Genomic DNA, 21,588 nt, shown 5'->3' with positions numbered 1-21,588 from the left:
ATTTGGTTTTGGCTTAGGATGATATGTGAATCTGCTATTCTCTTTTTGGCTTACAGCTTAGCATGTGGTGTGTTTCCACTTGGCAGTGATTTATTCAATTTTAGCTTAGCAGACTGAATGCACTAAGTCCCAAGGAGCGATTCTGTGTGATTTGTTTGGATTAATATACTGCATGGATGCTTCCATCGTGGGCTGTAAACCATGTGTCCAACCCTTTCCTCCTACTCCTACAAGACCATACTGAAGCTGAGAACCACAAAAGCAGATTTATGAGCAAGGGATTAGATTACAAAATCTTGGGAACTGGATGTGCCTACTTGGCCCTCATTTATCAATGATTACATTAAGGTGGAGCCTCCCTATTATCTTTCATTTTCTTTCTTACAGTGCCTTAGTTTGATGGGGTGGAGGCTGTTGCACAAATGAGCAACTTCCTTATTTTGCAATATTTTAGGAATACCCATTTTTATTCCCAGAGTCTGCGAATTCCAACACTGTAGTTTTGAATTTAGAATCATGAATGAACCAGGTCATTGATCAATTTAACATACCATATTTGAAACATATTATGGCTTAGCACAATGGGCATTTAATTGGTCTCTTGTTTCATCTTGTTGTATGATCACCAGCAGTCATGGCAACCTGGAACCATTCAGATGTGTTGATAATTTAACAGAACAGCTATCTATGGATTGTACCTAAAAAACCGAACACATTTTCAACATTATTTAAGAACAGCTGTTACATATTCATATCTGCATAGAAATTGACACCGACTGTGATCAGGCATTGCATGTAAGATGTCTACACTGCCTGACAAGTAGGTTTAGATGATTCAGGTTTTGCATAACTTAATGGTGGCTGGTGGGTGTCTACAGAATCTGAAAATTTCATCACAGTGACAAAACTAAGTATGCAAGTTCTGCCTTATAGGACATTTGTATGATGCCACAATGCATATTCAGAGGGTTAGATCGACTTGCATTCATTATTTGCACAATCTTGCTAATACCAACATCAGTTATTGCAGCCGGACCTGTTCCTTATTGCCATATTTGAATCTTAAGAATTAGCCGAAGTTGCTAATAACAGGCAACTAAATGGTTCCTTTCTGGGTTTTTTGACAGGAGGAGAAGAGGCGGCTGAAGGAAGAAATTGAGAAAAGAAGGGCAGAAGCCGCTGAGAAACGCCAGAAGATGCCAGATGAAGCACAAGGTGATGACAAGAAGCCCTTCAAGTGTTTCACTCCAAAAGGTTCTGCTTTCAAGGTAATACTCCTTCCAGCTGCTGATGCCATATCATTTTGCTCAACTATCTGTGAAAGAGATTTCAATTGTTATCTTCATGGCTGTACAAAATTCAATACTCTGCATTGTATATGCTGCTAGGGCAATACCTACAAGCACCGTTATAACATGGATGCATCTTCTGAATTAATTGCTGTCCTATTTTCATTGCAAAGTTCTTAGACTTAGGCCTTCTTCAGTCACAACAATTGTATGTTAAAACAAATCCTGGGAGTGAGGGAAGTGCCAATATTGATCATCCAGGTCAGTGGTGGGATTCAAATAATTTAACAACCGGTTCTCTAATGACCAGCTGGGTGGGCGTGGCCATGGTGGGCGTAGCCATGGGGTGTGACAAGCAACACGTGGCCCCCTGGGAGCAAAAACAGGCCATGGGGGGCACACTGCCCCTCCGTGCTTATTTCGGGCCTAATAGGCCTCTCTGCAGCCTCCTGGGAGCAAAAATGGGTTGTGTTGGGACTCTTGGAAGGGGAGGGGAAGGGTGGGGACAGTCAGCAATTTAACAACCGGTTCGCCCGAACTGGCCCAAACCAGCTGAATCCCACCACTGGTCCAGGTGGGAAAAACGTTTTGTATGCTGAATGAATTGAGCAAAAACCCCAACAACTTTCTGGAAATGGAATTAAGGTAAATAAGGAACAGTGGCCATCTCATCCATGCAAGGACTGAGTTGCATTGGAATGATTATTTCTTCTTTTTAGCAGGAACAATCACTGAAAAGACAGAAAATGGCCTCCTTATTTTGATTATCTAATTTACAGCATGAATCCTAACCAATAGGTGCAGGAAAAGTTGTTTGGGAATATGTCACATGATTCACTTCCATCAGTGAATCATGTGACATATTCACCCGAGTATGTGTATTCATATGTGTGAAGGAGTATGTTCTATAGAACCATTAAACTGTTGGACTTTTGCCATTCATTTTACCTCATAGGATTTCACCTTACTGTTTTTATGAATAGAATTAACATCAAATTCCGAAAACAGAATAATAATAATAAAAAAAGACTCTGGACTTCAGCTTCCTAATTTAAGTACAAGAGCATCTTCTTAATGCTATGCTTTCCATCTTATTTTACAGATATATTTTGTAATTCTGTTCACCGTATGTTTCTTACCAATTTTCAGTTGTGAGCATGTGGTTGCTTGCTGTTGTAGTGACTTTTAAGTTTAAAAGTGTGTAAAGTGTTATTCTGGTTTTGATCAAACAGTCACTGGCCTCTTTGTTCTAATGCATCCTGTTAGCAGATGTGCCTCACTTACCCAAACAGAAAAGAAACAACCATTATAATATTATACCTATGTGATAGCATATTTATTATACTGCTCTATACCGCCTAAAAATTGCCAGCAAAAGCAGATCCAAGCCTGATAAATATAATTATTTTCTGCAACTAAATTGCTCTGTTCCTGGTATAGAAACGAGAACTCTTCCCAAAGAGAACATTACCAAAATGCTATAGCTGAAAAAACCTTTTGGTGTATTACTATTTTCACGGGTAAAAGATTGGGCTTCAAGAAGAATTGTAAAAGTGAAGATGCAGGTTTAATTGAAACAAACTTCCTTCTTGTCAGATATTTAAGCATGTGCTTACCTAAAGACCCTTTCTAATTCTGAACAAACGTGTGATGTAACAAGCACACTTCAGTCTTACACATAAACGCTGACCTCTGTACATTTATAGTTATTACTGAAACACTTTTAAAGCATGGTTAAGGCATTCAAGGGTTGAGAAATCAGATGGATTGCTTAGTTTTGGACATGCCAAACAAGGAAGTTTATGTTTGCTTTAAGTAAAATTGAATCACTCAACCTTTTCTACCAAGAGCTGCAAAATCTATATCTGGTGTCCTGACATTTCTGAAACAACATCTTTTGTTGGTTTGGGAAAAGTGTGGATTTTGGATAGCGACAGAAATGAAAATGCAAGTCATGAAAAAAGAGCAGAATATCTGGGACCTGCTTCAGATGCAGTGAACTTTGTCACCTAATTATTCACCCTTCCTTCTATATCAGGGTGTCAAACTCAAAGCTTGGGGGCCAGATCCAGCCCACGGGGTGCTTAGATCTGGCACACGGGGCCGGCCTGGAAACAACAAAGGACTGGCCCGCAATGCCTCTGCCAGCAAAAACGGAGCTCACAAGCTCCGTTTTCGCTGGCAGAGAGTTGCAGGCAGCCATCGAAGCTGAAAATGGAGTTTGGGATCCTATTTTCTCTGGCAGAGTGCTCGGGCCACCACAGGCACTCCCGACATGAGTGACATCGAGCTGTCCACACCCACTCCGCCCCCCCCCCCCGAGGTCAAACACAACCCTGATGCGGCCCTCAATGAAATCGAGTTTGACACCCCTGCTCTCTATAAAAATCCATACAGATTATCCACAGATAATCTTATATTCATGATCCATGAATCCCTTTGTAGCTAACCATGGCATTTTCTAGCATGTGCTTGTATATTAAAGTAAAAATAAGTAAAAATAAGAGCAACAAGTTACGACTGGTGACTTGCAAGTGTTATCAATGTGGGAACTCTGTAATTTTTAAAGCAACTCTAACAGGGTTGAGATGATGGAAAAATAAATTTTACCTCTGTTCTGCTGCCATCTGGTGACTCTGAAAAGCAGCACAACATGATGGTAGGGAATTTCTCTCTGGACAATCAATCTAGATCAAGGGTCTCCAAATTTAAGATTTATGGACTTCAGCTCCCAGAATTCCAGCTGAGGAATTCTGGGAGTTGAAGTCCACAAAATCTAGAGATTCAAGAATTCAATATGAACATTCCAGTTTGTGACAATTAAGATTTCCCAATTCCTTAAGCAATCTATTTCGTGTATGAAATCTTTCATTCCTTTCCTCTGTGGTTTAGAATAGATTCCTGTCTTCTTTTAAACAAGTTCCCCAGCACATCTCAAATAGAATCCAATGGTTCAACATTGATTTTTAATCAGGGTACTAAGGTAGACTTAGTTGATAAGTTTGGGGTTGTATTATAGATAGAACTAGCTGTGAAAAAATTAGACAAGAAGCTAGATGGTTGGGTTTTTTAAAAAACAAAATACTTGGGATTGTGACATTTTAAAAACTGGATGGCCAAATTATTTCCTCAATTTATCTCAGGTAATTTGAGGTTTGTTTGTTTTTTGCTTCACTCTGTTGGTAACTTTTATCAAAGGCAATTTCAAGAACCATCTGCATATTCAATAATACAGGGTGCTACGAGGCAGCCCTGATCTAATATATTTGGATGGTTCAAGAGACATGTGCTACCAACATCTGACATCGCTTTCTCCTCTTCAGGGGTGGGATTTTTTTTTTTTTAAATTTGATTTATATGCCGCCCTTCTCCGGAGACTCAGGGCGGCTTACAATGCGCTAAGCAATAGCCTTCATCCTTTTGTATATTTTATACAAAGTCAGTTTATTGCCCCCACAAACTGGGTCCTCAATTTACCTACCTTAGAAAGGATGGAAGGCTGAGTCAACCTTGAGCCTGGCGAGATTCGAACCTGCAGTAATTGCAGGCAGCTGGTCTTAATAACAGGGTGCTTTAGATCACTGTACTACCGAGGCTCTACCAAGATTCAGCCGGTTCGGACCGGTTCAGGCAAAACGGTATACAACTGCCGTGTTTTTGATGCCGTGCGCCTGTGCGCAAGGCGCAGGCACGCGCGAAGCTATCCCATCCTATACAATTGCCATGTTTTTGACGCAGTGCGCATATGTGCAAGGCGCACATGTTCACCTATTTGATTCTGCTGGAACCAGCTGTTAAATTATGTGAAGCTCACCTCTGCTCCTCTTCTTTTTAACATAAAGTTTTGTCACCTGGTAAATGCCAAAACTCCAAAGGGGATGTCAAACTGGGGGAAGAGGGATGTCAGAATGGAGTGATATGCATTTTAGACCCCTAAATATTCTTAGAGGAAAGAAAAACAAAAAACACAAAGCTGATGTTTTCAGTTCTTTTACAACATCTGGTTCCATTTCTGTATGGAGTCTGCATGTGGAGTGATGATGCTTTTCTTCCTGTCCTGGGGTAACTTTTTAAAGCCACTTCGTCTTAACACTATTGCTCTGTTAATTTTGTTTTTCTTAAAAACTCTGTGACATTTTAGGATCCAAAGTTGACCCTCAGTGTAAGTGTAGGCCCTGACTCTTTCATTGTGCTGTTGCTGTGATGTGTATTACACACTTGATACGTTTGTTGCGTCTGTGTAAAACCATTGCATTATTTAAACCTCTTCCAGGTTTTGTAATATTTGTAGAGCTCACTTTTATTTTCTTATTTCTCTGTCTCTCTTTTTTTTTTTTAGATAGAAGAACGTGCAGAGTTCTTGAACAAATCCGTCCAGAAGAGGTAAAGAACTCAAACATAAAGAAAAAAGTCACAATGAAAGTTTAACGTGCAGGATATGAACCAGGGGTGGGCTGCTGGGGGTTCGCAGGGGTTCGGGAGAACCTCTAGCTAAGATTTTGTGCAGTTCGGAGAACCCCCGAATCCCACTCCTGGCTGGCCCTGCCCACCCTGCCCCGCCCCTCCCAGGAGTCTCCATGCGGCCCGTTTTGGATGCAGGTAAGTGCAGGGCACGCACGGAGGCTCGGGGAGGCCGAAAAATGGGCCTACCAGAAGTTCGGGAAGCCTGGAGAGGCCATTTTCGCCCTCCCGGAAGCTCAAGGAAAGCCTCCAGAGCCTGGGGAGGGCAAAAAGCCCCTCCCCCCCCGCTGTGGTGCAGGAGGCTGACTAGGCCATGCCCACCATGGCCATGCCCACCGGGCAGAGAACCCCTTGCTAAAATTTTTGAAGCCCACCCCTGATATGAACTGATAAGTCTCTGCCATTTCATTCTTTTCACAGTGGTATGAAACCTACTCACACAACTCCAGTTGTCTCCAAGATAGACAGTAGGCTGGAACAATATACCAGTGCAATTGAGGTGAGCTGCTTTCATCTTCACAATTTCCTGTGTTCCTCTGATTGACCGCTGTGGTAGGGACAAATCAAACGTTTTTCATCGACCAATATTTTTTTTAAACTTGTCATTAAATACTCTGGGATTCCTTGGAAAAGATGAAGCAATGGATATTTATTTAAGCTTACGAGTTCTGCCTCAGTGTATGGGGTACTGGTTAGCATGTTACGTAGGACCCAGAGAGACCCAGCTTTAAGACTGTCTTCAGCCATGGAAACCCATTAAGTTATTTGGGCCAGTTACCTTCAATCAACCCAACTTATCTAACAAGGATTTTTGTACGGAGAAATTATATACGGCCTTAAGCTTCTGGGGCAATGTGGTGGCTCAGCAGTTAAGATGCCGGGCTTGTTGGCTAGAACAGGGGTCCCCAACCCCCGGACCGCAGCCCACTACCGGGCCATGAGTCATTCGGAACCAAGACACAGAAGCAGCAGGCAACCATGCACACATGCATGCACAGCCCCACTTGTACAAGCTGTTGTGACTGAGGCCCAAGTAGTGATTACCAAATACAATTCAGTCCTGAACAAACTTATTTTATTAAAACAGCTGGGAATTAATTCATTCTCAGCTTAGTCCAAAACAAATTCTTCATAACCAGTCCGTCGGCCTTATCACCAACCTTTGATGTCTTTGGCAACCTGCCAAAGGCTTTTCTTGGCAAAAAACCCACAAAGTTCAAGAGACGCTGACAAGAAGCACTAGAATCAACATTGCTTTTCTACAAAGAACCCAACGGCTCATTGCTGCTCTTTTAAGCCTTATGGGAGAGGCCAATCATCTTCTGGCCTTACTCCCGAGTTGTCCTTTTTGCTTCAGCTGCTCTTGCCTTCTGGCAGCTCTTCGCATGCATCCACTAGGAACAGGCTCCTCCTGTTCCTCTGCCTCTCTGCTGTCTGCCTCTGGAGGCTCCGGAGTCCATGCATTGCTCCCAGATGGCCCTGGCCCCATCTCTGCCTCTGAGGCAGAGCTCTTGTCTGGGCCTTCCCCTGACTCTAGGACTGGCCCATGTTCCTCCCCAGCTTCCTCACTGTCTGATTCCACTGCCAGGACTCCTCACTGTCTGATTCCACTGCCACTGCAGGCTGCTGGCGGACCGCAACACAAGCAGCTGGCAAGGGCATGCATGCAGCTCCACTTGTGCGAGCGGCAGGTATGTGTGGCCATGCCTGCCACTCACACAAATGAAGCTGCGCGCATGTGTGCTTACCTGCCACTTGTGCAGAACCATCCCCCCCCCCCCCGGTCTGCAAAGCTGGAAAGGCTGGGCAACTGGGCTAGAAAGCCGGTTCATGTGACAGGGTGAGCTCCCATCCTCACCCCAGCTCCTGCAGTTTGAAAGGATGCAAATGCGAATAGATAAATAGGTACCACTTTGGTGGGAAGTTAACAGTGCTCCATGACATCATGCTGGTCACATGATCACAGAAATGTCTTTGGACAGCACTGGCTCAATGACCTTGAAATGGAGATGAGCATCGTCCCTTATAGTCGGCAATGACAAGCGGAATAAAATCCTTTACCTTTAAAGCTTCTGGAAGAAAGGTGGGATAAATCTAACAAATAAACAAAATACATTTCATTCAAATGCTCCATTCACTTCAGCTTCCTTCACTGTCTGAGCCTTTGTCTCACTTTTCCTTTCAATGGCTTTTGGGTGAGGTATATTTGAGAGATTGACATGAGATGAACTTGGGGGAAATTGTGGATTTATTTTGGCCACCTCTCTTTCTGATTGTTGGTTTGAAAGTTAGTGAGATTCAGCCAGGCTGTAGCCCAATAGCAGCTGGTAAAGTAGAAGGAAGGAAAAAAAAGGGGGAGGAGGAGAAGAGTAGTGGCACATCACTCTTGTAACATTAGAGCAGCTACCCTGGTTCACCAATTGCTTCTTGCAGGGCAACAAAGCTGCAAAGACCACCAAGCCAGCTGCTTCTGACCTCCCGGTTCCTGCTGAGGGAGTTCGTAACATCAAGAGCATGTGGGAGAAAGGCAACGTGTTTGCATCACCCTCTGGAACGGGGACACCCAATAAGGTACGTGCGTGATGGCGCGCTGGTTAGAATGAAGTACTGCAGGCTACTTCTGCTGACTGCCAGCTACCTGCAGTTTGGCAGTTCGATTCTCACTGGCTCAAGGTTGACTCAGCCTTCCAGCCTTCCGAGGTCGGTAAAATGAGGAACAAGATTGTTGGGGGCAATAGGCTGATGCTGCAAACCACTTAGAGAGGGCAGTGAAGTGGTATATAAGTCTAAGGCAGTGGTGGGTTTCAGCATTTTTTACTACTGGTTCTGTGGGTCTGGCTTGGTAGGCGTGACATGGCATGGCTTGGTGGGCATGGCAGGGGAAGGATACTGTAAAATCTCCATTCCCTCCCTACTCCAGGGGAAGGATACTGCAAAATCCCCATTTTTTTTTTTTTTAAATTTGATTTATATGCCGCCCTTCTCCGGAGACTCAGGGCGGCTTACAATGCGTTAAGCAATAGCCTTCATACTTTTGTATATTTTATACAAAGTCAGCTTATTGCCCCCACAAACTGGGTCCTCATTTCACCTACCTTAGAAAGGATGGAAGGCTGAGTCAACCTTGAGCCTTGGAGAGATTCGAACCAGCAGAAATTGCAGGCAGCTGTGTTAATAACAGGGTGCACTAAACCACTGTACTATCAAGGCTCATTTTCTCTCAATCAGCTGAGACACGAGAGGCAAAGAATAGATGGGGAAGGGGCCAATCAGAATTGTTACTCCCGGTTCTCCAAACTACTCAAAATTTCCACTACCGGTTCTCCAGAACTGGTCAGAACCCGCTGAAACCCACCTCTGGTCTAAGGGCTATTGCTATTGCTATCCTTCAGAGTCTTCTTCCTCTGCAATTCCCAGGTCAGTCAAGGCAAGGGAGATGCAAGGCGCATAAGTAAGACCTGAGGTATTAATATAGTGAAAATGCAGATTCTGAACTTCAAACAAGAAGGGAAGAGTTCCATAGTTTAGCCTTCTGAAAGACATTTACTCTGTCTCTGAGATGGTATTTCAAAGAGACATTGCTCTAAGTTTATGAAACAAAGGTTTGTCCAACTTTGGCATAAGATCTCATGGCTTGGGAAGCTTTTCAACTATAGCAACCCTCCTGAATGTTTATTATTGTTGTTATTTTAATCATATAATATCTGGCAAGATTGTCAGATTTCCACAACCTGTGGACAATCTCATTTCTAGAATCACAGGACTTCTCACAGGAATGCTGAATGTTGTAAGATTTAAGACAGTCACTTGGAATCAGGGGTAAAATGCTCCCGGTTTGGACCGGATCACCTGATCCGGTAGCAGTGGCGGTGGGTGGTTTGGAGTAGCAAAAATCCCTGCCCATCCCCTGTGCCCAGCTGAGGCACGCGATCACCAGAGGCTTTTTTTTTTTTACTTTTAAAAGCATTTTTCTACAACCTCTTTGGCTGAGCCTTGGTACTACAGTGGTTTAAAGCACCCTGTTATTAACACAGCTGCCTGCAATTTACTGCTGGTTCGAATCTCTCCAAGGCTCAAGGTTGACTCAGCCTTCCATCCTTTCTGAGGTAGGTAAAATGAGGACCCAGTTTGTGGGGGCAATAAGCTGACTTTGTATAAATATACAAAAGTATGAAGGCTATTGCTTAACGCACTGTAAGCCGCCCTGAGTCTCCGGAGAAGGGCGGCATATAAATCAAATTAAAAAAAAAAAAAAAAAGCCTCTGACGACCCCATCTGAGCAGCGCGATCATCAGAGGTTTTTTTTTTAACTTTTAAAAGCAATACTTTTAAAAGTAAAAAAAAGATTGCCCACCACAGCTGATCACCCCCCCCCACACGCGCTGTTCTACTTACCGCATGCCTCCTTTTGGCGTGCACTGCGCGCACCTTGCATTTGGTGCGTGGTGCGCAGTGCACATGCGCAGCCAGCGAACCAGTAGTAACCCGGTTCAGATTTCACCACTGCTTGAAATGCCCTAAGATTAAGATGCTGTGCTACAGATTTCCACGTTCTCATATATGTTCTTGTGAAATTGCACAAATGTTTATTTAGCAATCTTACAGACTAAGACACATAGATTCGGTAGATAAACTGTTGCAATCTATAGTGCAGAGGTGTCTGAGGCCCAGGGGTTGGATCCGGTCCCGTGGGGTGCTTAGATCTGGCCAGTGGTGAAATGTAAAATTTGTTACTACCGGTTCTGTGGGCGTGGTTTGGGGGGGTAATGTGACTGGGTGGGCGTGGCCAACTTTTTTTAAAAAAAAAACTTTTAAAAACGTTTTTTCTACAACCTCTTCAGCTGAAGAGGTTGCAGAAAAAAATGCTTTTAAAAGGTTCTGACGATCAGGCAACTCAGCTGGGATCGTCAGAGGCTTTTAAAAGCATTTTTTCTATAACCTCTTCAGCCGAAGAGATTGCAGGAAAAAATGCTTTTAATAGCCTCTGACGATCCCAGTTGAGCTGCGCGATCATCAGAGGCTTTTTTTTTTACTTTTAAAAGCATTTTTTCGGCTGAAGAGGTTGTAGAAAAAATGCTTTTAAAAGTAAAAAAAAAACCCTCTGATGATCTCGTGGCTCAGCTGGGCATGGGGGGGAGGGGCTCAGGGATTTTTGCTACCGGTTCTCTGAACCACCGGCCTCTATCGCTACTGGATCGGGCGATCAGGTCCGAACCGGGAGCATTTCACCCCTGGATCTGGCCCGTGGGCCGCCCTGGAAACAGCAAAGGACTGACCTGCGCTGCCTCTGCCAGTGAAAAAGGAGCTCGGGAGGGCTGTGGGCAGCCCTCCTGAGCTTTGTTTCCGCCGGCAGAGGGTTGCAGGAAGCCATCGCAGCCGAAATCAGAGCTCGAGAGCTCGTTTTTGCTGACAGAGCACTTGGACCACCACAGGTACCCCTGACACAAGTGATGTCAAGCTGGCCACGCCCACCCTGGCCTCCCCCACCATGGCTCCCCAAAGTCAAACACAACCCTGATGCGGCCCTCAATGAAATTGAGTTTGACACCCCTGCTTTAGTGCATCCCTGTTAATTCTTACTATGAAGTTTCCAATTCTGTTTACAAACAAACGTTTTGCAGGAAACAGCTGGGCTGAAGGTCGGCGTCTCCAGTCGCATCAATGAATGGTTAACCAAGACCCCAGAAAGCAATAAATTGGCTGCTTCAAAACCATCGGTAAGTATTTTGCTCCTCTGTTTTCTGTAGTATTATCATCTACTCTGCAATCAAGATAGATGTTTAATAATTTTTACAGGAAGGAAAGAGAACTTCAGTGCTATTTTGGTAGGCATTACTGGCTTTGGATTTTGAGATGCCCATCCACAGAGGCTGACCCTCATTTCAATAGCTTCTTGTCCTTTCCATCATCCCTGGTTGATTGCCCAGGCAGTTGAGAGAAGAGTTCAGGGTTTTAGTCTAGCACTGTGCTAAACCAGAACAGATGAGAAGCCACATCATGGATAATGCAAGTTTTGGTGTATATTTGAACCTATTAATTTATTTATTTATTTATGCAATTTATGCAATTTATATCCTGCCCTTCTCCCGAAGGACTCAGGGCGTCTTACAAGAAGGAAGAAAAAATTACATAAACAACAAATCAATTTAAAATTAGTTAAAATTAATTAAAAATTAAATTAAAATTATTAAAAAATCACCCCAACGGATTCAGCCCAATTGGTGAAAAAGCCACGTCTTCAATTCGCGGCGGAAGGAGAGGAGGTCAGGGGCTGTCCTGAGGCCGGTGGGCAGCCCATTCCACAGGGGCAGCGCTCCCACAGAGAATGCTTTCCCCCTGGGGGCCGCCAGCTGACATTGTCTGGCTGAAGGCACCCTGAGGAGGCCCGCTCTGTGAGAGCGCACCAGACAATGGGAGGATGGCAGGAGATGATCCTGCAGATACCCTGGGCCTAAGCCACGTAGGGCTTTATAGGTGAGCACCAGCGCCTTGAAACAAACCCGAAGAACCACCGGTAGCCAGTGCAGCTCGCGCAGGAGAGGTGTCACATGGGAGTATCGAGAAGCCCCCGTAACAACCCATGCAGCCGCATTCTGGACTAACTGTAGCCTTCGAGTGCATCCCAAGGGCAGCCCCATGTAGAGGGCGTTACAGTAGTCCAACCGAGACGTAACAAGGGCATGAGTGACCGTGGCAAGGGTCACTCTACCATTTGTAAATGATAAAAAACATGGTGAAAACTCAGTGTTCAGAAGGTTGTCCCTGTTTTGAGCTACCAAGGACATCCATACTCAACCTGATGTTCTCCAGAGGTGAACATCAGGGGTCTCAAACTCAAGGTAGATCTGGCCTGTGGGGCCAGCCTGGAAACAGCAAAGGACCAGCCCGCAGTGCCTCTGCCAAGGAAAAGAGAGCTCGAGAGGGCCACATGCAACTCCCCCACCCCCCGGGCCCAGTTTTCAGCTGTGACGGCCTCCCGTAGCACTCTGCCAGCGAGAATGGCCTCCATTTTTGCTGGCAGAGTGCTGCAGGAGGCCGTCATGGGCTAGCAAAACAATCTAAAACCAAAGCAAAAGGAGAAATGTTTCCCCTTTTGCATTTGAGCATGCAAGAAGGGCAGGAAAAGAGAAAGGGGAAAAGACAAAGAAAAAGAAGGAAAGATGAGAAAAGAGGAAGGAAGAAGAAAAGAGAATGAAGAAGGAAGGGAAAAGAAGAAAAGGAAGGGAAAAGAAGAAGGAAGGAAGGAAGGAAGGAAGGAAGGAAGGAAGGAAGGAAGGAAGGAAGGAAGGAAGGAGAAAGATTATAATGAGAGGGAGGGAGGGTCTGAGGGAAGTCCTGCCTTAGCACTTGGCCACCATAGAGCCCCCCGACATGAGTGATGTCAAGGTGGCCACGCCCGCCCTTGTCACGCCTACCCCACCCCACCCCCCTGAAGTCAAACACAACCCTGATGCAGCCCTCAATGAAATCGAGTTTGACACCCCTGGCTTAGACCATAGTTTCTATAATTTGCAACCAAATGGAAATTGCAACTGAGGTTGTCAGCATTTGAAGGAGATGCCTGAAAATGGTCAGCTGATTACTGACGGAGCTAAAATACTGGTTTAAATAGCTGTGGTGTGGTATCAATGTCCTGTTTCTACATTCTTCTCTATTCAGAACTAGCAGCCAGATGTTCATAAGCTCAGAGATAAATATGTTTCGTATAAGAAGGCTGGACAATATAAGTGGACTGTAGTAGAATTATTCACAGAAGTGAGTTGGTACTAATCTGTCCTTTCTTTCTTTCTCTCCCTTCCTTCTTTCTCAGTCAGCTGCTTTCTTCTCTTCCTTCTTTCACCACCATCTTCTTGGCTGGAATTCTATATCTCTCTCTCCGTTGTTCTGTTCTTCTTTCGGACTGGCTGTTTGCTTTTAAACTGAGTCAGGTAAATGAGTTTTGAAATTCCTCTGCAAAACCATGAGCTTTCCAGTTCCAGCACGTTTATGTACGTCCAGTTAGCTGTGGACCTATTTTCGAAAGAAATTATTTAAAAGTCTCATGCTACTACCTACGAATTCATCTTTGGGGAAGGTTTATTTAAATGCCATGAACTTTAATAATATATTTTTACACCGTTCTTGGTTTCAAATACTTGCTTTGGGGTTTGTTTTTTTTTTTTTGGGAAATAGGACTTACGACCTGGAGATGTATCTGGCAAACGCAATCTTTGGGAAAAGCAGTCGGTTGAAAAGACCCCTTCTTCAACAAAGGTGACCATCCCATCTGTTATTCTATTCCATTTTGGGGAGGAGGGAGGGGGGGTATAATCTCTGAAGTCCCCTTCAATTGCACTGCATAATAATAATTGCCACATCTAGAAGAATAGAATAGAATTTTTTATTGGCCAAGTGTAATTGGACACACAAGGAATTTGTCTTTGATGCATATGCTCTTAGTGTACATAAAAAGACAAGATACATTCATCAAGAATCATAAGGTACAACACTTAGTGATAGTCATAAGGTACAAATAAGCAATCAAATCATACTAGGAAACAATATAAATCGTAAGATACAAGCAACAAAGTTACAGTCATGCAGTCATAAGTGGGAGGAGATGGGTGATGGGAACGATGAGAAGATTAATAGTAATGTAGTGTAACTAGTTTGACAGTGTTGAGGGAATTATATGTTTAGCAGAGTGACGGCATTCGGGGAAAAACTGTTCTTGTGTCTAGTTGTTCTGGTCTGCAGTGCTCTATAGCATCGTTTTGAGGGTAGGAGTTGAAACAGTTTATGTCCAGGATGTGAGGGGTCCGTAAACATTTTCACAGCCCTCTTTTTGACTCGTGCAGTATACAGGTCCTCAATGGAAGGCAGGCTGGTAGTAAAAATGATGTAGAATAGATCCCAAACTATTTATTTATTTGTACTGTTGTTATGTCCTGTGTTTCTATTCTATCGAAGGTGACTAATAATATTTTCAACAAAAATTTAATGTACAATTAGAATGAAACTGGATACTGATATAAATTAACCTTTAAATTCTTAACTGTTTTCCTAATACAAGTAGTCTTCAGCTTACGACCACAATGGAGCCCTAAATTTATGTTGTTAAAGTGAGAAATTTGTTAAGTGAGTTTTGCCCCATTTTACCACTTTTCTTGTCACATTTGTTAAGTGACAAGAAACACGGTTGTTAAGTGAATCTGGCTTCCCCCATTGACTTTGCTAGTCAGAAGGTCACAAAAGGTGATCACATGACCCCAGGACACTGCAACCGTCATAAATATGAGTCAGTTGCCAAATATCTGAATCTTGATCACATGAGTATGGGGATGCTCAGGGATGGGTTCTAACCGGCTTTACTACCGGTTCTCTTTGTGCGCGCCTCTTCAGTCGTGCGCTTTGCATGTGATCGCCTTCATACTTCATTTTTCATACACCATATCCACATAATTAAGATCTACTAACTAAAAAAACAATAATCCAGAATTTACTGCTAATAAACAGTTTATGTTTTTGTCTCAGTCATCCAGGTCATGGTTGTCCCAAAGATGCTTTTTTCAAGAGGCAACTGGACTTTCTGGTTTTTCTTTGAAGACATTTCGCTTCTCATCCGAGAAGCTTCTTCAGCTCTGACTGGATGGTAGGGACTGGAAGGATTTATACTCCTTGCAGACCGCTGGTCATTTGCATTCTTTTGGCGGGTTGTTAAGGTCACCTGGAGGTTTATCTCTGTCCTCAGGGTCATTTGAGTGGTGCAAACGTGTGTGGAGCCTTTTTGGAACTGCTGAAACCGGAGATAGATGATGTCATATATCTCTCTCCCTCTGTTGAGAGAGGGCTGTTCAATTTTGACATAGATGGCCTCATGAGAGAGAGTCATCTATGTCAAAATTGAACAGTCTTGTCTCAACGGGGTGGGATACGACACCATCTATCTCCAGTGTACAACACAGAACTTTCAGCAGTTCCAGGAAGGCTCCACACAAATTTGCACCACTCAGGTGACCCTGAGGACACAGATAAACCTCCAAGTAGCCTCAATGACTCTCTTAAAAAATGCAAATGACCAGCTGTCTGCAAGGAATATCAATCCTTCCATTCCTCACCATCCAGTCAGAGTTGAAGAAGCTTCTTCGATGAGAAGCGAAACCTCTTCAAAGAAAAACCCAGAAAGTTCAGTTGCCTCTTGGAAAAAAGCACCTTTGGGACAGTTAATGTTTTTTGTGTCCTTTTTTTTTTTTAACTTCTCTCTCTCTATCTCTCTCTCTCTTTTTTTTTTGAATCAGGTTACAGCAGCAGGAAGGAAATTGGAGACCAATGGTAAGCAAAAGTGAGAGTTTCAGTGTTTGGGATCAGGCAAGGGGCCCAAGCCTCAATTTTGGAATTAATATTATTAATATTAATTAATTAATATTATTAATGGATTGTCAGACAGTCTCTCCTCCCTAGTGGCTTGTCCCAGATGGCAAATGGGGCTCTTTGTCTGGAATCTGTAAGACGCAAACAACAGAATATTCACTTTCCTGACTTGTTTCAAATCCAAAGTCCATAACCATGGTTTGCATACAGCAATGTCTGGATCCATTTATAAACAAGAATCTAGCCAAGCACTTTATGGGTTAATGTAAGATATATCATAGTCTTTCTGTTCACATTCCTGCTTGCTAAGTATAATTACTCTTATTTCCTTCCTGTTCAGCTCCGTACTTGTCCAATTAAGCATCTCCAACTTGAGTAGGAATTAATGAGCCTTTTGAAATCTTTTTAATGATTCTCCGCAGGATCCATTTCTTTTCGGGCATTACGCCAGTACTGAGACATACTTACCCAAGAATAAGCTGATTCAAACCCAATTTTGCAGCTCGATGTATGAAAATATTGCATTCCCGCATGAACCCTCATCATCTTTTATCGGCCCCATAATCCCTTGCGGCAGTGGTGAAATCCAAATTTTTTTACTACTGATTCTGTGGGTGTGGCTTGGTGGGTGTGGTGTGGCTTGCTGGGCATGGCAGGGGAAGGATATTGCAAAATCTCCATTCTCACCTCACTCCAAGGGAAGGATAATGCAAAAGTCCCATTCCCTCCCCACTCCTGGGGGAAGGATATTGCAAAATTTCCAATCCCACCCCACTCTGGAGCCAGCCAGAGGTGGTATTTGCTGGTTCTCCGAACTACTCAAAATTTCCGCTACCAGTTCTCCAGAACCTGTCAGAACCTGCTGGATTTCACCTCTGCCTTGTGGGGTGGAGTCTGGGCAATTGGATGGAGCTAGCAGAGTGTTTACTGGCCGGATGCCCTTCCTGTCACCAATGCAGAGTTTTGTTCAGCAGATATATTCTCAGTGTGCCCAGAGAGAGAAATATCTGCCTCTACCTAGGATCGAACTCACAAGCCTCTGGATTGTGAGGCGATAGCTCCACCTCTAGGCCACCGCACCACTCTGCATTCCCACATGATTGAGGAGGTAAAATTTGAGCTGGGAGCAGTAAGAAGTATGGACCCAGGGGTGAAATCCAGCAGGTTCTGACAGGTTCTGGAGAAGCAGTAGCAGAAATTTTGAGCAGTTCGGAGAACCGACAAATAACACCTCTGGCTGGCCCCAGAGTGGGGTGGGAATGGAGATTTTGCAATATCCTTCCCCCAAGAGTGGGGAGGGAATGGGGATTTTGCAGTATCCTTCCCCTGGAGTGGGGTGGGAATGGAGGTTTTGCAATATCCTTCCCCTGCCACGCCCACCAAGCCACACCACGCCCACCAAGCCACACCCACAGAACCGGTAGTAAAAAAATTTGGATTTCACCACTGTATGGACCCATTAAAAAAACTAGGAGTTTCACTAATTTGCCTTTTGAAAATCAGCGGACATTATTTTAAAAGTGGTTAAGATTGAATCTATTGGAACTCTCCTCTAGATTGTGGGGAATGAGCAAGAAAGAAAGCTGGTATAGTCCTTAAAATGTGATCTTAGCCTTGCAACCTAAATCAGCAAGTCCTTGGGCAAGTAAGGATTTCCCAGCTAAGCCCCAAATGTTAACATTTCTGGTGATTCGAGGCAATCCCACCACTTTTTTTTTTCTTTCAGCAGGTTTGAGACAATTTGAAAAGGAGCCTTAAGGAAGCCACCAATTACGCTGGACCAAGTCGGTTTTCAAAAACAGAAGTGCTAAATGTGCCCTCTTCTTTTTATATATATTTATGTTTGTTTTTGTTGGTTTACTTGGGAGGGGCGGGCGGGGTTGGCTACATTATCCCAGTTTTTAAGGAAACCATGTATATTAGCACTGTATTTAATATTCAGTCTTAAAACATTTGTCTTAATAGTAGTGCCTTGTAACGAGAGCCTTATTCCTCAAAAAAAAAAAAAAAAACATGCTGTGAAAGAGAGAGACACTTCTACTGACAAAGTCTTCACAAACTGTGTGTCCAGACAGGAGGAGAGGGACATCTGCTGTGCACACCTTCCACTTGTGGGTCCTATCCCAAATAGGTGAGGCAAAGCCAGAGCCAGGATAGGAGGAACACAGGCTGGTCCATTCACAAGCAAAGCTCCTGAACAGTGGGCCCTCAAGAGTCAAGGCAAAGTCAACCTCTTTGCTACTATTGACTTATTGTTGACTTGACTGTAGACAGGTTTGGTATAATTCCCTATAAGCCTATCGTGATCTACAGAACACTATATGATAGGTTCACCATCTTTAGTGATCCATCACCTTTGATGGAACCATGGCTTTCTCCCTCTTTGCTCTCTGACATCATGTCACAGATTTATTTATTTTTTTAATTTGATTTATATGCCGCCCTTCTCCGGAGACTCAGGGCGGCTTACAATGTGCTAAGCAATAGCCTTCATCCTTTTGTATATTTATACAAAGTCAGCTTATTGCCCCCACAACTGGGTCCTCAATTTACCTACCTTAGAAAGGATGGAAGGCTGAGTCAACCTTGAGCCTGGCGAGATTCGAACCTGCAGTAATTGCAGGCAGCTGGTCTTAATAACAGGGTGCTTTAAACCACTGTACTACCAAGGCTCCTAGATTGCCATGTGTGTTGTTGCTGGAGTGCCTAATCCATCACTTGGGTCATACCTGTAAGTGGAGGTCACCTTCTCCATCAGTAAGGTCCTGTGCAGAGCGAAGGAGTGTTACTTTCCATAAAAGGAAAGTAGGAGAGATGCAAGGAATGAGGTTCTATGCATCCCACCCAAATATCCTTCTTGTAGCTAAGTGGGATGAGCCCCGTTTTTTCTTCCCTTTCAGCACTTTAGAGTAAGGCATGGAAGAAACATGCCAAGTTGGCCATTTCCTTCCGTAAGTAGTCCATGACGAATTAGCATCATCAGTACAATTTTCATCATTTTAAAGTAGCATTCCTCCGCTCCCTTTGGTAAGTTATAGTTAATTCTCTGAATTTGGACAATTGCAATCAGCAGTGGTACTGATCATGTTTCTCTCTCTTTTTTTTTTTGTTTGTATTTTTTAAAAACTAGTTAACAGTTTTAGAACATATACATTTCGCTTTTTTAAATGTTATGTATAAGGCACTACTAATAATAGAAGGCTTTTAATACTTATTTACTTCATTTAGCTATAAACTTACATAACTAGCCAATATCACAACTTTTTTTAAAAAAAAAAATACACACCTTTTATATTAATATTCCATGATTGCCATTAGGGACATGGCAAGAGAAGTATTAGATTTTTTTAAAAAAATAATAATAATAAGATGAGCGATGAAAATTATAGTTTTAAAGAGGGAAGAAAAAAAAGTTTTAGGTCATAGTTCACATGTATAAAACAATATAGCTAATTTATATAGAACTACCATAATTACCACACAAGAAATACATGCACGCACGCTGTTGGTAATCCTCCTTTTCCACCTTATTGCACACTGATTTTGCTTTTTATCAGGTCTGTATACACTTCTCATGTTCTCGCTGTAGAAAACAAAAGGGACACCGTCCTTCCTATTGCCATACAATTCAGTGCACAATATAGTAGCCCTTGGTCCTAGGTGCACTAACCAAGGAGAGACAAAGATCCCTTCTTGTAGCCCAGCTGGTATCTTCCAGATGCATTGGGAATCTGAGGAGTTGTAATCTCAACACATCTGGAAAACGTCAAGTTGGGTTGGGCTTGACGCTCAACCCAAGGGCTACTTAATGCTCTTCAACCTTCTTCCTCCTTCCTCAAGGAGTCCAAAGATAGATATCCTTTGTCCTAGAGAACAAGCGCCTGCTGAATTCCAGGCAATGAGGAAGAAGGCTTCATTTGAACCCAGAAGCCATTCCAAAGAGGATTATCTATTGTGTCTCAAGTCACTCCACCCCGAGTCTTTATTTTAACATCTATATTATTTGACCTGTATATAGTAAACTACTAAGTTTGAATTGACAAATCACATGATGATTGGGTTTTTTTTTATACCACACATAGGGGTGAAGTGAAGTTAGCTTTATTTTAAAATCTATAGCCCACTCCAAATGCGATCCATAGTTTGAGAATGGTTAATTTCTGTATACAGGTTTACATTTTTATTGCATCTGTTTGTCCTTTTTAGTTTTTTTTTTTTTAAGGGGTTAAGATGGAGTAGCGGTATCCAAGCTCCATTGCTTTTGTGAATCATCAAGTTTACATAATGAATTTCACTGGAGCTTACAGGTGGGATCAGAATCATAGAAGACAAAGTCTTGGATCTGTTTGTGGTTTGGCTGTTTTGTTTGTTTTTAAATACACTTTGGAATCTTTACATCTGAATAGCTACCATAAACCAGTAATGCTGAATTTGTAATTCACAATAAATGGAGTTTGTCTGCCAGATGGATGGATCGGTTTTGTTTTTCAACCAGGGCTTTTGTATGCCATTGGGCTCATGACATTGCCTTTATATTGGTCTGGCATCTTGAGTTATTAAAACCACCACTTCAGTACACTTATTTTATACTATTCATTCACTTTGTGTTCAGAGTCAATGGGGGAAGCCAAGTTTGCTTAATGCCTGAATGATTCACTTAACAATTATGGCAAGGAAGATTGTCAAATGGGACAAAACTCATTTAACAATTACCTTGCTTAGCAATGGAAATGTTGGGCTTAATTGTGGTCATAAGTCAAGAACTACCCTGTTTTCCATAAGACATCCCCTGATAATAAGCCCAGTTGGGCTTTTGAGCGCATGCGCTAAAATAAGCCCCCCCCAAATAAGCCCTCCCCGAAAATATTTAACTGCACGTGCAGCCGGTCCCCACCATTTCCTCTGGTTAGGGTTAGGGAGACAGAGCTGGAAATCAGGTAAGATGGCAAGAGGAGCCCCATCTTGTTCCAACCACCCCAAAGTAATAAGACCTCCCCGAAAATAAGGCCAAGCACTTATTTCAGGGTTCAAAAAAATATAAGACAGGGTCTTATTTTCGGGGAAACACGGTACTTATAGCAAAAGGGCCATTTATAAATGTAATTGTGTCATAACCTTGCTCTTCTTAGTAGAGTAATAGGAAGCGCAGAATTCTTTTTAATCTGTTTGAAGCCTCTCTGTGTGGAGTAGAATGAAGCACCCAGATAATAAAAGTTCTGACAATAATTATCAATAAATATGTGCAGTTGGTGCTTATGTGGTAATTTGGTTTATCCAGATTTCTGAAATTGGATTGCTCATTAACTCAAACTGCCCATTGATGACAATTTAATAATAATCACTTTAGAGTAGGAATGGATGAGTGTGAAAATTCTTGCCGGAGACTGTGGAATGGACAGGACTCAGTCAGAAAACTGCAAACAAAAGAATGGTGTAGTGAAATGGGGTCAGCTAAGAAGTGGAAAATCAAACAAGTCTGCCTAGAAGC

General features: G+C 43.0%; 1 protein-coding gene across 18 annotated transcripts in view; it reads left to right on the top strand.

Annotated features, from left to right (window-relative positions):
• Positions 1-20,564, top strand: part of CALD1 (caldesmon 1) — a 231,040-nt gene extending 210,476 nt beyond the window's left edge. For 10 of the 18 annotated variants that reach the window (XM_087873067.1, XM_034403506.3, XM_087873068.1 and 7 more), the window contains 8 exons: positions 1,128-1,268; positions 5,629-5,672; positions 6,171-6,249; positions 8,184-8,321; positions 11,372-11,467; positions 13,923-14,003; positions 16,028-16,061; positions 17,827-20,564. In XM_087873067.1, coding sequence (XP_087729193.1) covers positions 1,128-1,268; positions 5,629-5,672; positions 6,171-6,249; positions 8,184-8,321; positions 11,372-11,467; positions 13,923-14,003; positions 16,028-16,061; positions 17,827-17,858 — 645 coding nt within the window. In that variant the 3' untranslated portion in view covers positions 17,859-20,564. Of the gene's footprint in view, positions 1-1,127; positions 1,269-5,628; positions 5,673-6,170; positions 6,250-8,183; positions 8,322-11,371; positions 11,468-13,560; positions 13,679-13,922; positions 14,004-16,027; positions 16,062-17,826 lie in introns of all 18 variants that reach the window. The other 8 variants (XM_087873071.1, XM_087873072.1, XM_034403513.3 and 5 more) reach the window with 3 other exon arrangements.
• The last annotated feature ends 1,024 nt before the right edge of the window (positions 20,565-21,588 follow it).

The sequence above is a fragment of the Pantherophis guttatus genome, chromosome 7 (assembly GCF_059756535.1).
Source record: "Pantherophis guttatus breed Tessera chromosome 7, ASM5975653v1, whole genome shotgun sequence".
Lineage (NCBI taxonomy): Eukaryota > Metazoa > Chordata > Lepidosauria > Squamata > Colubridae > Pantherophis > Pantherophis guttatus.
This window is presented reverse-complemented; position numbering and strand designations above follow the sequence as displayed.